Raw genomic sequence first — 15,407 nt, forward strand, 5'->3', positions numbered from 1 at the left:
TTATTTGTACCCTATGACTATCATTAAGTGTTGTACCTTATGATTCTTGATGTATCTTGTCTTTTTATGTATACTGAGAGCATGCACCAAAGACAAATTCCTTGTGTGTCCAATCACACTTGGCCAATAAAGAATTGAATTGAATTCTATTCTATTCTATTCTTTCTATTTCTATTTTATTCTAAAAAAGAAAAGTTTGTGCTATGGTTAGACACAAACTGGGATCTCAAGGTCTCAGCCCAGAATTTATATTATATAGCTGTCCATCTGACTGTGAGATCTCTCTCTGTCTCTCTCTCTTAGTCATACAGTCATTCACACAAATTTCAAAACACAACTGTAGTAACTATCACCAAATAGAAGGATGGGACCAGAAGAGCCTTGAAAGCTGTTGGATCCTCCAGTTGCTTAGGGACGTTCATTCCAAAGCAGATACGAACTGCAGATTATTCCATAATCCTCTGTTTAGGATACAGTGCACAAAAAGGATAAGGAGGTCAGGGATCAGTTTGCAGGAAGGGGGAGCGGGGGTGAGTAGAGAAGAGCCACATGTCTCGCGAAGCCTGAATACCGACGGGGAACTGAAACTTGCCAGCCCACTCCCTTTAGGAGGACACCCCCCGCCCCGCCCCAGCGTTGCACTTGCTGCCATTCTCACTAATGATTCTTTCCACGCATTAACGGAGCCCTGGCAAACCCTCTGGTGGAGTAGAGGCGAGGGTGATCCCACCTCCTTTGTCATCCAGCTATTTCATCCCGGAGAAAAGCCCCCAGCAGTTCCATCGACGCCCGTCGGGGAGCAAGGAGAACCGGCCGGAGGAAGCGGAGGAGCGGTGGAAAGACCGCGCGGCCAGGCAGGGCGCAAACATCTGCGCCGCGCAGTGGGGACGCGCCTTTCTGCGCTTCTTTCGGCAGGTGGAAAAATGCACAACTCGACCGCAGCCGGGAGTTCGAAGGGCTGAAAACTCTCCGAAACTAGCGGCGCTCGTTCCGGCCGGAAAGCGAAACTAGTTCGGCCCATACGGAAGTTCTCGGCGGTAAAAAAAAATAAAAAAGAAGGCAACGCTGGTTCGGTTCCAAGAGCGGCTCCGCACGCTTTCCTCTCCCCTCCGCTTCAGCTAACCCCCAAAGTGGTCTAAAGACGAGGCTGTAGGACGGCTCCCCCCCGCCCAGCCTTTTTTATTTAATGTTAATTATTACGGAAAGCTCGTTCTGCTGGCCGTTTGCAGCCTCAGCGCAAGACGCCGCCGCGGCCAAGATTTTGCACCGGGACGGTAGCGCCATGGACGTGACTCCGGCTCCATCATGAGCAAGCGGCGTCCGGCTCGCGGACCATGTCCCATGGTAAGGCGAATGGGCGAATGGAGCGCCCTCAGCCGCGTTTCCATATCCGGGCAGAGCGTGCGCCCCGCGCTCTTTTGGGCTTGGCCAGGCGTCGGCGGGCGAACGGACGAGCGAAGCGCCTTTCCCGCCCGCTCAGCCTGCGACCCACCTGGCTTCTTCCCGGCCCGCGCCGTTCTCGGCGTCCTTCTCCTCAGCAGCTTCGCCGAGTGTGGTGTCAGGGTTTGCGGGCTTCCGCCTCGCCTTTTATCCCTTTTAGCCACCGGCGGGGCTTTCCCAATTTCTAAGAGAATGAAAGTGGAAGCGCCTTATTCCCAGCAGCTCGGGGAACACGATACCCGGAATGTCCGGAATGGAAGCCAAGGGAAGGGATAATGGGAAGAGCAAGGCAGGTCGGAGCGAACCCTTGTCACTAACCCTCGGGGTAGTTTCCTTTGGCTCCTGTTTGGGAAGCCTACAGTGGCTGCACACCCAGAATACCGAGAAAAACCACCTCTTTCCGATTTAGCCGGGCCGAATTCCAGCTGCTGCGGCGTGGGTTCCGCAGACCGAAACTGAATCGGGGCTTGTGTGCGCAAGTCGCTCGCTCTTTTTTCCCCCGCCTTATCCCTTGCCTTTTTCCCAATGAACTTTTCTAAAGTTAAAAATAATAATAATTAAAAGGCAATAGCGATGAAGGTGACATTTCTAAAGCAGTCACGTTTGAGATGAATTTCCGATAGTAGCAATCGATGATAATTCTGATAAATTTGAAGTAGAGGCCTGTGGTTTTCCATAAAGAAAAACAACAACGGAGGTATAGGGAGGATTTATAGACATACAGAGTTTCAGCCAAGATCAGGTTCCCCTGGACGATTTCCAAGCAGGTAACCTGCTCTCTTCAAATATCAAATAGAAAAATGTAACAGGATCTGAATTGCCATAATCTCAATATAATCCCAGACGTTTTCATTCCCTGGAATGTTTGCTAAAGATAACATTTTAAAAACTGTTCCTTTCCTATTAAACTCATAGGTTTTATCTTTACTCACATTCTTTATTTTAACAGAAGCTTATTCTCTGGTAAGATAAAGGGGAAAAGAGGCTTGTAATGCCTGCTAAAATCTATGGCGCTGCCTATTATCTTCCTTTTGCTAGGCTTTTGTCTGAGCTGAAGCATGTTTCAGTTTCATTGCATCGAAGTTGAATGAGAATTATAAAACTGCCAGGCTCCAATGTTTGCTTTTAGTTCCCAGAAATCATGATTGGACTATGCCCGCTGATTCAATAAAGCTGCCAGCTGATGATCAGAATACTGTATTGCAAAGGTATATATAAACTGTGGCTCCCCATTCATTTGCCATTCATTGATGGGATTTCTGTGTAACTTTGCTCCTGCCAGCTTTTTGCTCAATTGCATGTTTATTCACATGCTCACGAATTCCTAATCTCTCTGAATTGTTGACCTGGCTGTAAAAACAATGTAAAAAACTAAGGTACTGCTTTGGAGCAGGTTGAAATTAATTCTGAATTCTGAATGTGCTGAGGATTGTGTTAATGATACAGTACGCCCCCAGCGGATTACCCAGTCAGAGTGCTGTCTTCCTTAGTGTCGTCCTTTTTTATATACAGGTAGCCTTTGATGTATGACCAATGAGATCCAGAATTTCCATTGCTAAGCAAGGTGGTTTTTAAATGACTCATGCCTGATTTTACAAACATTTTGGCCATAGTTGTTAACCAAATTGCTGCAGTTGTTAAGTGAATCACACAGTTGTTAAGTGACTCTGGCTTCTCTCGTTGACATTACTTATCATAAATATATGCTGATTACCAAGCGTCTGAATTTTGATCAGATGACCATGGGGATGCTGTGACAGTCATAAGTGTGAGGACCAGTTGTAGGTCACTTTTTTCAGTTACTAAACAAATGGTTATAAGTTTAGGACTACCAGTTTACTTGTAGTGCCTAATGGAATATAAAGCAATATTGTTCCTTTTTTCAGAAGGAACAGTTTTATTTGGGCGGAAGGGCAAGCCAGTCAAGAATTACCAGTATGTATCTTCTAAATCAGCAGTCCTCAACCTTTTTGGTTTATCGGGAGGGAGAGAGGGGATGGTTCCCTGTGAGTGGTGTGCGGACACACCCCTTGTGCAAGGAGTACTTCGTATGCAAGCACGAGGGGAGCATCATGCGTGAGTGCAAGCTCCCGCTGCTTGTATGAATGGAGCTTTGCATGCATGTGCTCAACCGCCATTTGCATGGCGCAGTCCCAAATGGGTTGCAGCCCGATAGTGGCCCACAGCCCAGGGGCTCAGAACCCCTGTTCTAAATGCTACCTAGGAAGCTACAGCCTCATGTGTTTTCAATATGTGCAGCACATGTAGGAAAAAGATGGGCGGTTGATTGCCCAATTGCACTGAAAGTAGCTGCTGACAGTCTATGTGGGGTTATTCAACTATCCTACTGAGTTTAATCATACGTACTACTAGGTAAGTGCACAGAAGAACATAATCTTAATTATACTATTTTAAGAGCAATCTGTATTAAACTCATTGGGATTTTTTCCCATAATTTTTGTTAAAGATTTAGTAACAATAATAAAAGTAAAATCAACTCTGAAAAAGGAAAAATAGAAAGAATGTTGTTGTCAGTCGCGAAGTCGTGTCCGACCCATCGCAACCCCATGGACAACATTCCTCAAGGCTTTCCTGTCCTCTACTATCCTCTGGAGTCCATTTAAACTCACACTGACTGCTTTAGTGTCTCCATCCAGCCACCTCATTCTCTGTCATCCTCTTCTTTTGCCCTCAATCATTCCCAGCATTAGGTAGCATTAGAAAGAATAAAAAGTGCTAAATAAGAAAAAAAATGAGAAGGGTAAGATAAAGAAAAAGAAAAGAAATATGTAAAGGGCCTTATCTTCATGACAACAAATACAAACAAATTTGGTAAGTCTTCATTCTCATAAGATTACACATATCTCTTCCCATAACATATTACTTATTTATATGCAAATCATAAATCATCAACAGTTCAGTCTTGGTGTCAGGAAAAAGTCGCTAAAGGGCTATCAGAGGTGTATAGAAAAAAGTCTTGTTTTAACCTTTTTTTTTTATTTGCATTTATATCCCGCCCTTCTCCGAAGACTCAGGGCGGCTTACACTATGTTAAGCAATAGTCTTCATCCATTTGTATATTATATACAAAGTCAACTTATTGCCCCCCAACAATCTGGGTCCTCATTTTACCTACCTTATAAAGGATGGAAGGCTGAGTCAACCTTGGGCCTGGTGGGATTTGAACCTGCAGTAATTGCAAGCAGCTGTGTTAATAACAGACTGTCTTAGCAGTCTGAGCCACCAGAGGCACCTTCTTCTGATAAATTAACCACATTGCTCACATTTCTGATGTAGTAGCTACTAATGTTTGGTCCCATTCTTAGGCAATCTCTTGAAGGATTTAGAATGTTAAAGCACTTTATGTCATTTTATAAGTTGCCATACCAATTGGAACAGTGGTGGGATTCATCCAATTCGCATCACTTCGGGAGAACCGGTTGTTAACTTTCTGTGCAGTTTGGTGAACTGGTTGTTGGAAGAAAACATTAGGGCAGATAACCGGTTGTTAAATTATTTGAATCCCACCACTGAATTGGAAACCAAATGCAAGTTTATAGTTTTTTTTCTGTCTTGAATCTTTTGTCCCTCTATTGTGTAATTTTTGAACTCATAGTCTCAAGTTTCTGTTATGACTTAGACAAAACTTACTTTAGTTCTCATGAAATGCTGTTTATTTAATTTAATCATTTACAAAATCTTACAGTAAAAGTCTTAATATTCCAAACTTATCTAGATCCTTAATTCATGTATAATTTCCTTAGATCAAAATCTTAATTGAGGTTTTTTTTTCATTTATTTCCAATTTTTTAAAAAATTTTAACTTATAGTCAGTTTTTTCTTTGTTCAGGAAGAAAGGAAAACTCACCAAATGGCTTTTCAAACTTCTTGTTCCAAAGTTCTCTAATAGCCTTAGAGTAGTAAATAAATAAATTCAAAAATGAATTAGAAAGATTAGCAAAGATGGTAAACATGATAAATTGATTTCTTCATTTTCTAGTACTCAGACCCACAGGAAACTTCTCTTATCTATCTGGAGCATGTGAGCGATCTTTATCTTCTCCTTGTCCAGAGAAGTTCTGAAGAAGAACCACTTGTTGGTTCTTTGGTCTTCATTGCATTTGTCTTTTCTGCTTTAAGATGTGCTTAGTTCACCAGGTCTCCCCTGAGGAAATAACCTCAATGGGACTTATTTCCAAGGATCACAATAGTGACACAATACCATGGTTACTCAACCTAATCTAGATTTGAAGTACTATAATTAAAGATCCGTGTATCTTCTTACAGTATCTCTAATAATGTTTTTGTTTGATGTAGGTTTCTAGGAGTTCAAAATGGTACATGAACTCAATAAGAACAATCCTTTAGGTTTATTCTAAGCAGAAGTACATAGAACATTATGTACATAGTACATTAAATCGGGTTTCTATATTGTGTTAAAACATTATTTGTTTGTTTGGGGCTGGTCATTTATGGTTTATTTAATAATGATTATTATGTTGAGTTTTAATCAGCAGAAGAAAAATAAAATGATCTATATTGATACTATTGTCATTTTTATTGAATCCTATTATTGTATTTCCTTCCAATAAATATTGTATGTTCAGATTTTCACAGACTTCTAAGTTTGAAGGGGCCAAGTCATATTATCCAATCCACTGCTGAGAGTTGAAATCCACCTTAGAGAATCCCTGATAAGTGGTCTGCTGGCTAATTGGCTTTTGCTTCAAGAAACCTCCTTCAATAACTGTTTCCACTATTAAATTGTTCTAATCATTATTAGCTGACATTCCAATTTTTTATAAAGAGATAGGAGGAGAACATTATTTTATGTCTTCTTCTTGATATAATAGAAACTGACTTTGACTTTCTGTTGTGTGTTCCTTCCTGTTAGTAGGAATCTTAGTCATCTTTTCTCAAAACTGAAAAATCTGGGTTCCCATAAATCTTCCCATGCAAGATTTAATTTCCAGTTCCTGATCATCTGTTTTGCTTTTCTCTGAATTTTTTTTCCAGTTTCCCTAATTATTTCTTAAAATGTGGTCTCAGAATGAAAGTAGAATAAAATGGAACTATTACTTCCTGTGATTTGAAAAATTAATTTCTTAAGGAAGTAGCCTGAAATTATGCTTGTCTTTTAGCAGTTATGCCATACTGGTGACTCATATTCAGCATGTTCTAGATATACTTTCATGCGTCCTGTTCCAAACCCCATGACTATAACTATATGACTATTTCTGAGTATGTGTATGTGTGTGTGTGTATGTGTGTATAATTTTATCTTCATTTCATGTCATTTTGTTCTTTTTAGTCTATTTCTTTAACCTTTTGAGATAATTTTGCTTGCTGTTTCTCTGTTCTATTGTATTAGCTTTGTGATAACTTTTATGTCATCTAATTAATGCATTTCTTTCTTCCTCCAAGTCATTCATGAAAATGTGGAAGAATATCAGGCAGAGGATCTGAATCCTCTGGTATCCTGCCTGATACCTCACTCTAGTTTGTATATTTGTTTTCAAGTCCATACTGCAGTATATTATTAATTATAATTGTATTAATCAGGAGCACTTTATCAAATTCTTTGATATATTTTGTCCATAGGGTTCCTCCAATATGCTAGGATGAAACAAAATTAAAAACCAAATTTAACAATGTTTTGATAGAGTTATGTTGAATATTAGTAATAATTCCATTAATTTCATGATACTTAGAGAGCAAACAATTTATCATCAAATCTAAAATCTTCCTGTTTATTGTATGTCGATCCCTGCATTTTTTTTTACTTTCTCAAGGAAAACAGATGGTGTTTGACTAGATAACTACCGTAGCAGTGCCTGTGGATGATTTGGCCCTGTAAATTTGTAGATTAAAGTTCTAACCCTTGCCTTATATTACTGTCAGGCCTGACTTGGAATCTTCCTCCATCCCCTAGCTTCTCATAATGGCTTAGTGAAACATATATACTGTTTTCAGAGAAAAGTGACCCTTAGTAGAAATGGCAACATGTTATCTTTTTGTTGTATTTATTGACCAGCTGATATATTGATCCTTTTTTAAATTTGAATTGTGCTTGCCAAAATTTGTCTCCAAGCTGATGTTGGGGTAATTAAATTCCATCATCTCTGTGTCAGCATGAATTTCAAAAGAGTTTCCATTTACTTCTGGAAGTGATAATTCACATCTCTTCTATAGACTGAATAGTAGTGAAGATAAATCATTCCTTCATTTATCAGAATCATTATTTTTAGCAGGATCAACAAGTTCATTTCCTTAGATTTCTGAGCAGGTGTAGCTATTTTTACTATAAAGTACATTTCTTCCTCAATTTTTATTGCTTCTGTTCCTTTTGAACAAGTTGTATTTCTCGCCTGTTAACATTCTGAGAATCATTCTGCCAGGTCTCTGTTATCCTATTAACATCATGTTTACATTTCTGCAATATTAGAATTTAAACTCATTTCGCCTTTTCGCATTTTAAGCATGAATATGTGATAGCAAAGGACATTAATTTTATTCTATATTTGTTCTGGATTTCTGTCCCTAAACCCCCAAGAATTCATCTTCAAAGCTCCCAATGACATTTAATATGCTTCAGCCAAGGACTTTGTTTCCAGTCTATGAAATATAATGTGGTAGCACTGGCTTTGCCATCCAGGTAAAGAAGCCAAATCTCTCCCATACTTGGTCATTTGTACATGGTTATTAACTTGCAGTATTTTATTTCCACACTCAGTCCTTTTCCATAACCTGGATCACATTTCCTGAGTTAAAGATGCAAGATTAGCATCAGTTACTTGTAGTAAGGAGTCATGGTTATAGGTAGACTACAGGTAGTCCTTGACTTACAACATTTCATTTACTGACTGTTCAAGGTTACAATGTCACTGAAAAAGGTGACTTCTGACTATTTTTCACACTTACAACTATTGCAGCATCCCTATGATCAAAATTCAGACTTGGCAACTGCTTGACAACTGATTTGTATTTATGGTGGTTGCAGTGTCCTTGGGTCACATGATCCATCTTTTGTGGCCTTCTGACAAGCAAAGTCAATGAGGAAGCCATATTTATTTAACAACCATTTTATTAACTTAACAACTACAGTGATTCACTTGATAACTGTGTCAAGAAGGGTGATAAAATGGGGCAAAGCTCACTTAAGAACTGTCCTATTTAGCAACAGAAATTTTGGGCTCAATTGTGTTCATAAATTGAATATCTATATCTGCTTTCCTCTTATAAGTAGGCTGTTTTCTTTTAAACCTGATCCGTTGTCCTTTGTCTGAAGACTCAAGAGTTTTTCTCCTGATGAAACCTGACATGCTGTATTTCTGAGCTCCATTGTATTACAATGCAACTTTTATCTTCTATTATATTGAGTTCCACAACTGTAATGAGTTGGAATTAGGCATAATATTTCTTCTTAAAAGGTCATAAATTGTACATATCTGTTTGGCAGATTTAGTTCTTGCCTAAACATGATCAAAAGTGCAACAAAAGTTAAGTAAGAAACTAAGAGCTCTAAAACTCATATCTGTTGTTTATTTGATAGCTGTACTGTACGTTCCTTTTTTGTGAGATGGACAGCTGTACAAATTGGATAAATAAATAAATAAAATTCATTGTGCACTGGACTTGAAATGCGAAAAAGGTATAACAGTTTTTTTTAAAATTTTAATTTAGGTTAGCAATTGAAGACAAGTTACTAGGATGATAATAAGGAATCTTTGTTGGATTTGCACTGCATTGGATTTACCCTGATTTATTGTCAGAGTGTATATTCAAATGAGGCTGTAGTTTTTGATAATGGTACCTCTTGAGTATATGACTATTCTTCTGGATTTTATCTCTCAGTTAAAATATTTTTATATGAAACTCTGATTAGATTACTTATTATTGCAACTCTCTACATTACATTACATAATTACATTAGGGTTCATTATTATTAAATTAACAGGAGTTTAGAATGAACTTTTTGTGATCGCCTCAATATTATGAATTCAGTGTAAATCCATTATTTAAGTCCATCTGTGCAGAAATTTAGAAATGGATCTCATTCGTTTAATATGCTTCAGCATGTTTGTTAAAAATCACTATTAACACCATCAAAACTTCCTTTTATGAAGTTTTTTGTACATATTTTATGTAAATATTATCTTATTTGAATAATATCTAAATTGAATTTGTATAGTCTTCCAGTGACTACTCTAAGATATGATGAAAAGCAGATGTAACTAGTTTTCCCTACCTATCCTTTCTAGCTTTCTTTGCCATATACCTTGAAGGGTGCTGACGAGCTCAAACATTTTGTAATATTTTAATTGATTTAAATATATCTGACCATAATGTCTACATGATACATAACACAGTACCTACAGATTGGCTTTTTTGAAGGATTTTTGGCATATCTGTATGCAGTCTGAATTTCATCAGATAGAAATAAATTTGAGTGTATTAAATGAATGAATACTTAATCATGCCTTAAAATAATGTTTTTTAATGCTGTTGTGGACCATTAAATAAAATTTTGCAAATGTGTGGACTATGCAGTTAAAATCCTTTCTATCTGTTTTTTAAGCATTCAGGGAATTCACATTTTTCAATGACTAAATTTATAGTAGTATTTGTGAATGGTTCTACATTCCCTCTAAAGGTTCTTTGAAACTAAATTGTATGCCAAAAAATATTAGTACAGAATTAAGAATTAATTTAGCAGTTCAGGCATGAGCTAAGATGCCAAGTGGACTTTGGCCTAACCGGCTGATTGTGAGGGCATGTGGAAAAATGGAACTGACATAGTGATTGAGCTTCTCTTACCTGACAGTGCGTATGTAAAGGTGTGTCTGAAGTTCTCATCTGACAGTCGAAGATTTCCCCACATGCATTGAGTGCTGGCCAACTAATCAGTAAATTAAGAATGACTATTATGGGGAGGCTGCAGGTTGCTTCCAAATCAACATCCATGGACTCTCTCATTAGAATGAGTCTTTAAAGATTGCTGTAAACTTTCCAGTAAGTAGCATCATACAGACAATTAAAAGTCAATTCTCCTGCTCTTTGTTTTCTGAGACAAGGTGTCATATATGTGTATATGATGTTCATAGAATCATAAAGCCAGAAGGGGCCATTGAAGTAATTAAGTTCAAACATCTGTTGCAAGAATACAAATTAAAGCATCTCAAATATCTATCTAGTGTTGAACACATTCAATTAAGAGACACTTATCACCATGATTGAATTTATTGTCCATAATGCTAGTAATCTTCCTTAATATTTAAGCAGAATCCACCTACCTGTAATTTAAATCTTTGTCTAAGCTTTGGGGTCTTTCTTCTATCTTTTAAAATATTTAAAAAGTGCTAGAAGTTCCTTTAGTTTCTATTCCTAATAATTTATCATCTTTTTCTGTATCTTTCCCAAATTTTCTAAATACTTTTAAAAGTTCTATGTAGAACTGGATACAGATAATTATTTTCTTCTATATATTGAAGATAATTTTTCATTCAAATATCCACTTACCTCATTAGTTCATTTATGCCTTTCTAGATACAACCGTCAGCGTTTATTGATACATTTCTTTGAATTTATATGACCATCCTTGTAACAGTGACTCAGAACAGCTAACATAGAATTAAAGCTAAATCATCATCATCATCAATAGATGGACAAAAATGCTAAATCCAGTTTAAACATCCGGCTGACTGCAATCACTCATAATATAATGGCAACTAATATTCATCTCACAGGACTCCTATGCTCAGGAAAATAGCTTACATAAACTTTAAAAGTTTCACTCTTTCGGTAGGCAATACTCAGCTGAACGTTTTGTGTGGAATTGAGTATCATAATGGATTGGGCCACATTATAAATCAGGAAAAGATGAGGAAAGAGTGCCTTTATTCTTAGTTTTCGGAACAATTTTGAAAAATAGTGATTTTGGTATTTAGCTGATCATAACAGATTCTGGGGACTGCAAGACAATCTTTGGTGCTATGTTAAACATTTAATTTGTTATGTATTTCCATTGCAGGTAATCCTCAATTTACAACCATTCTTTTAGCAACTACTGAATTTACAACACCAAAAAAGTGACTTTCAATCAGTCCTCGCACTTACAACCATTGCAACATCCCCAGTCACTTGATCAAGTCCAAGTGCTTGGCAGTTAGCGTGTATTTGCAACACTTGTCGCATCCTGTGTCATGTGATCACCATTTTAGAACTTTCCAACCAGCTTATGACGAGCAAAGTCAATGGAGAAAGCTAGATTTGCTTAATGACTGCATGATTCACTTAACTTCAGTAATTCATTTAACTGTGGCATAAAAGGTCATAAAATTGGGTGCATCTCACTTAACAACTAACTTGCTTGACAATGGAATTCTGGCTCTGATTGTGGTTGTAAGTTGAGGACTAACTGTAGTATTGAATATTATGGCATTTTAGCATGTATGATACTGATGCTCATGGTAATATAATGCAATTCTGATTTAGCTTCTTTAAGGTGTATCTTCATGATTCTGCCATTGTTCTTAGTTCTGGTACCAGAAGCGTCATCTGATAATATGACTGAAATCCGAAATGATTATGAGAATATTCTAATCAACATGATTAATCATCTGGTGGGTAACATTTTTTTTTGCATTTAAAACAAAGCTACAATATTTCTTTATAAGACATAGATGAGATATCTGAAGAAATGACATTATAGATAATTTATGTAGACAGAAATATAGTACTGGTCAAGGAAAAAAAAATCCTTAATAAGGGGAATAAGGCTTCCACTGCTTATAAATACAGCGATGGAAATGTAGATTCTATTGCAGTGGTTCGCTCGAGTTAATTACTGCCTGATCTAGAAATACTTACTTCTACTGTCATTTTATCCCTTTTTCAAGGCAAATGTATTGGTTCCCTAGGTCAGCTTGTATTTCATGTAAATCAAGCTTTGGCTTGATGAGTTTTTGATATGGATTACAATCACCTGAATTCCTACCAGAGTATGCAAAAATGGGCATCAAACAGGGAACCTTGCATAAACAATTTATTGAACAATAAATTGGACCAAATATCTGGATTATCCTCTCCCTCCCTGCAGTTTTATAAGACCTACAGTAAGATTTAATTTCCAAAGTGAGGCAATTTCTTAGATTTATATGAGAGTAACTTTTCTTTAATGCACTTGGATTATGCAATGATCCATTAGTTCTTAGTCCTTTTTCTACAGGATTGAGACTAGGCTGAGTAACCAGTGTGCTCCTTATAGTAAGTAAGTAAGTAAGTAAGTAAGTAAGTAAGTAATATACTAAAGTAGTAAGTTAATAAATTTTTTAAAAATCTAGAAATTGCCTATCCATCAAAATGAAAATGAGTAACAGTTACTGTAAAGAAATATAAGGTGTCCCCTGAACTAGAAATTGAATAGTGCCCAATTCCAAATCTAACTATAGATAGTCCTTATTTAGTGACCATATTAGCAACTTTGTTCGTAAAGTGAAGTGGTTGCTAAATGAAAAAAAAAATCTGACCATAACTGTGGTGCTTAGGATTTTACAACTGTGCTTAAGATTTTATTTCAAGTTGTTTTTCATTTATCTTTTCTGGGAAGGTTGCAAATGCAGACATAGGTTGGAAAGTTACTTTTTCATTAATGTTATAGCTGCAAATGGTTGCTATCTGAGGCATTCACTAAGTGAGAATTATTTGTATGATCTTTGATCGTATTATGTGTATCCGTTATATGCAAAACAAACCCTGAACTACTCCCCATAAGAGATATTTCTCTTTGAAAGACCTGAAATAATTTTGTTTTTGATATTGAATGTATTCTACAAACCAGCATGCAATGCTATACAAAAAGATGGAGTTGGTTGGTCACTTTGCCAGGAAATTCTCTCTATTTGTGTGTCCAGCTTTTTGTTTTCAGATACTTGTACGTGATTTTTGGAAACTTTGGTGCAGTAAGTATTACTTGGTATTATATGTCAATCCAAACCTCTTCACTTTCTAAGTGCTGACTCATAAAATTAAGATTGCTACTAAATATAGATGATTTTCATTTTTTTTTTCATTCTGTTAAAATAGCCTATTCCGCTATGCTGTTTTCTAAACTTGCTGAAAAAAGGGAAGCTAACCAGTATGTCTTTGAGTATTTATTTTTATTTATTTATTTATTTTGTCACAACAATATATGTAAGTATCATACAGAAAGATTATATAGTATATAAACATATATATGAGTAAATATTAGGAGGTATAAGCATATATATATATATATAGGAAGAAGAAAAGAAAAACAATAGGACAAGAACGGTAGGCACGTTTGTGCGCTTATGCACGCCCCTTATGCTCCTCTTAGGAATGAAGTGAGGTCAATAGTAGAAAGTTTTAGGATAAAGCTTTTAGGATTATGGGAAGAGACCACAGAGTCAGGTAAAGTATTCCAAACACTGATGATTCTGTTACAGAAGTCATATTTTCTACAATCTAGATTAAAGCGATTGACATTAAGGTATATGTGTGTGTGTGTGTGTGTGTGTATAATTTATCTTTTTTAGTGCTAATATGTGATATTTTTAATATCAATTGTTTTTTTAAAGCATTGTTTTTTGATTGTATTAATACAAAGGTCTTCAAACTTGGCAGCTTTAAGACTTGTGAACTTCAACTCCCAGAATTCTTCAGCTAGCATAGCATAGCATAGCTGGCTGGAGAATTCTGGGAGTTGAAGTCCACAACTATTACAGCTGCCAAGTTTGAAGACATTTGTATTAATATGTAGTGATTGTTGTACATTGTGTTAGGATTTGTTTTGTTGCTGTCTGAGAATTGGTCACTGGCTTGGACACAGGAGTTAAAAGATTTATGCTAAGATGCTTTGGAACCTCACCCCACCCTCCACTGCAGATTATAGAGTTGTTTTACAGGCCAACAAGATTTCTTTCAGGATAATAATGATTTTGGAGATTTTTCTCTATGCTGTGGCCCCATAACCCCAAACCTACTTCAGGGGGTTGGGAGCTTTTTGCAGCAATCATAGAGTCATGGTGCAGGGAGATATATAGCTAAGAACAATTGGGAAAAATGTGTTCCTCTCCAACTCCAACTAATAGCAGCTTCTGCTGGACAAAAGGGCATCCTAACAGGGCCGTGGATAGCTCAGGCTGTAAGGAGCCTGTTCTTAGAACACAGTAGCCTGCAATTACTGCAGGTTCAAGCCCGGCCCAAGCTTGACTCAGCCTTCCATCCTTTATAAGGTAGGTAAAATGAGGACCCAGATTGTTGGGGGGGCAATAAGTTGACTTTGTAAATATACAATTAGAATGAGACTATTGCCTTATACACTGTAAGCTTCCCTGAGTCTTCGGAAAAGGGTGGGATATAAATGTAAATTAAAAAAATTAAAATAACAGCAGACGGAGCTCCATGGGATACTGTCCGTTGCTTTCAAGCTTTCACCTTAACTAAGAGAATCCATTATTGAAATTGAAATATATATAGGGCATCTCTTTTGATCTACAATTAGTGTAGTGATTAAGATACTGGACCTTGGATTATAATCCTTGGACGCAGAAGTCAGCTACGTGACTTTGGGCTAGGCATTTTCTTACCTCACAGAGAGGTTGCGGTGAGGAAAAAAATAGGAGGAGGACGCGTTGTGCATGCTACCTTTAGTTTTATAACATTAAGGCAGGAAAAACAATCTATTGAATAAATAATAAATTGAAAAATTTATTTCTGTGTATTTGGTACATTCCAAAATATCCATGTATGATTACTGATTGATAACTTCATTGTTCATATAAAACAATTTAAATATTTAGAAATCAACTAAAAAATTAATAACGCTAAGTTAATGTTAGTAACACTACATAATTTAAAACTAAAGAGTAATATTCAGTACTCAGACATAAAATAATTAATATAGTACTTCTTACATATGATTTTTTAATAGGAGACACTCATTA

General features: G+C 36.8%; 1 protein-coding gene across 6 annotated transcripts in view; it reads left to right on the forward strand.

The window, feature by feature from the left end:
• Nucleotides 1-353: 353 nt before the first annotated feature.
• Nucleotides 354-15,407, forward strand: part of IL7 (interleukin 7) — a 21,380-nt gene continuing 6,326 nt past the window's right edge. Inside the window, exons 1-4 of one of the 6 annotated variants that reach the window (XM_058174809.1) lie at nucleotides 354-1,344; nucleotides 2,570-2,648; nucleotides 11,935-12,062; nucleotides 15,395-15,407. The exon at nucleotides 15,395-15,407 is cut by the window's right edge and continues 53 nt beyond it. In XM_058174809.1, coding sequence (XP_058030792.1) covers nucleotides 2,624-2,648; nucleotides 11,935-12,062; nucleotides 15,395-15,407 — 166 coding nt within the window. In that variant the 5' untranslated portion in view covers nucleotides 354-1,344; nucleotides 2,570-2,623. Of the gene's footprint in view, nucleotides 1,345-1,790; nucleotides 2,208-2,569; nucleotides 2,649-11,934; nucleotides 12,063-15,394 lie in introns of those variants that run through there. The other 5 variants (XM_058174812.1, XM_058174810.1, XM_058174814.1 and 2 more) reach the window with 5 other exon arrangements.

Source organism: Ahaetulla prasina, chromosome 3, assembly GCF_028640845.1.
Source record: "Ahaetulla prasina isolate Xishuangbanna chromosome 3, ASM2864084v1, whole genome shotgun sequence".
NCBI lineage: Eukaryota > Metazoa > Chordata > Lepidosauria > Squamata > Colubridae > Ahaetulla > Ahaetulla prasina.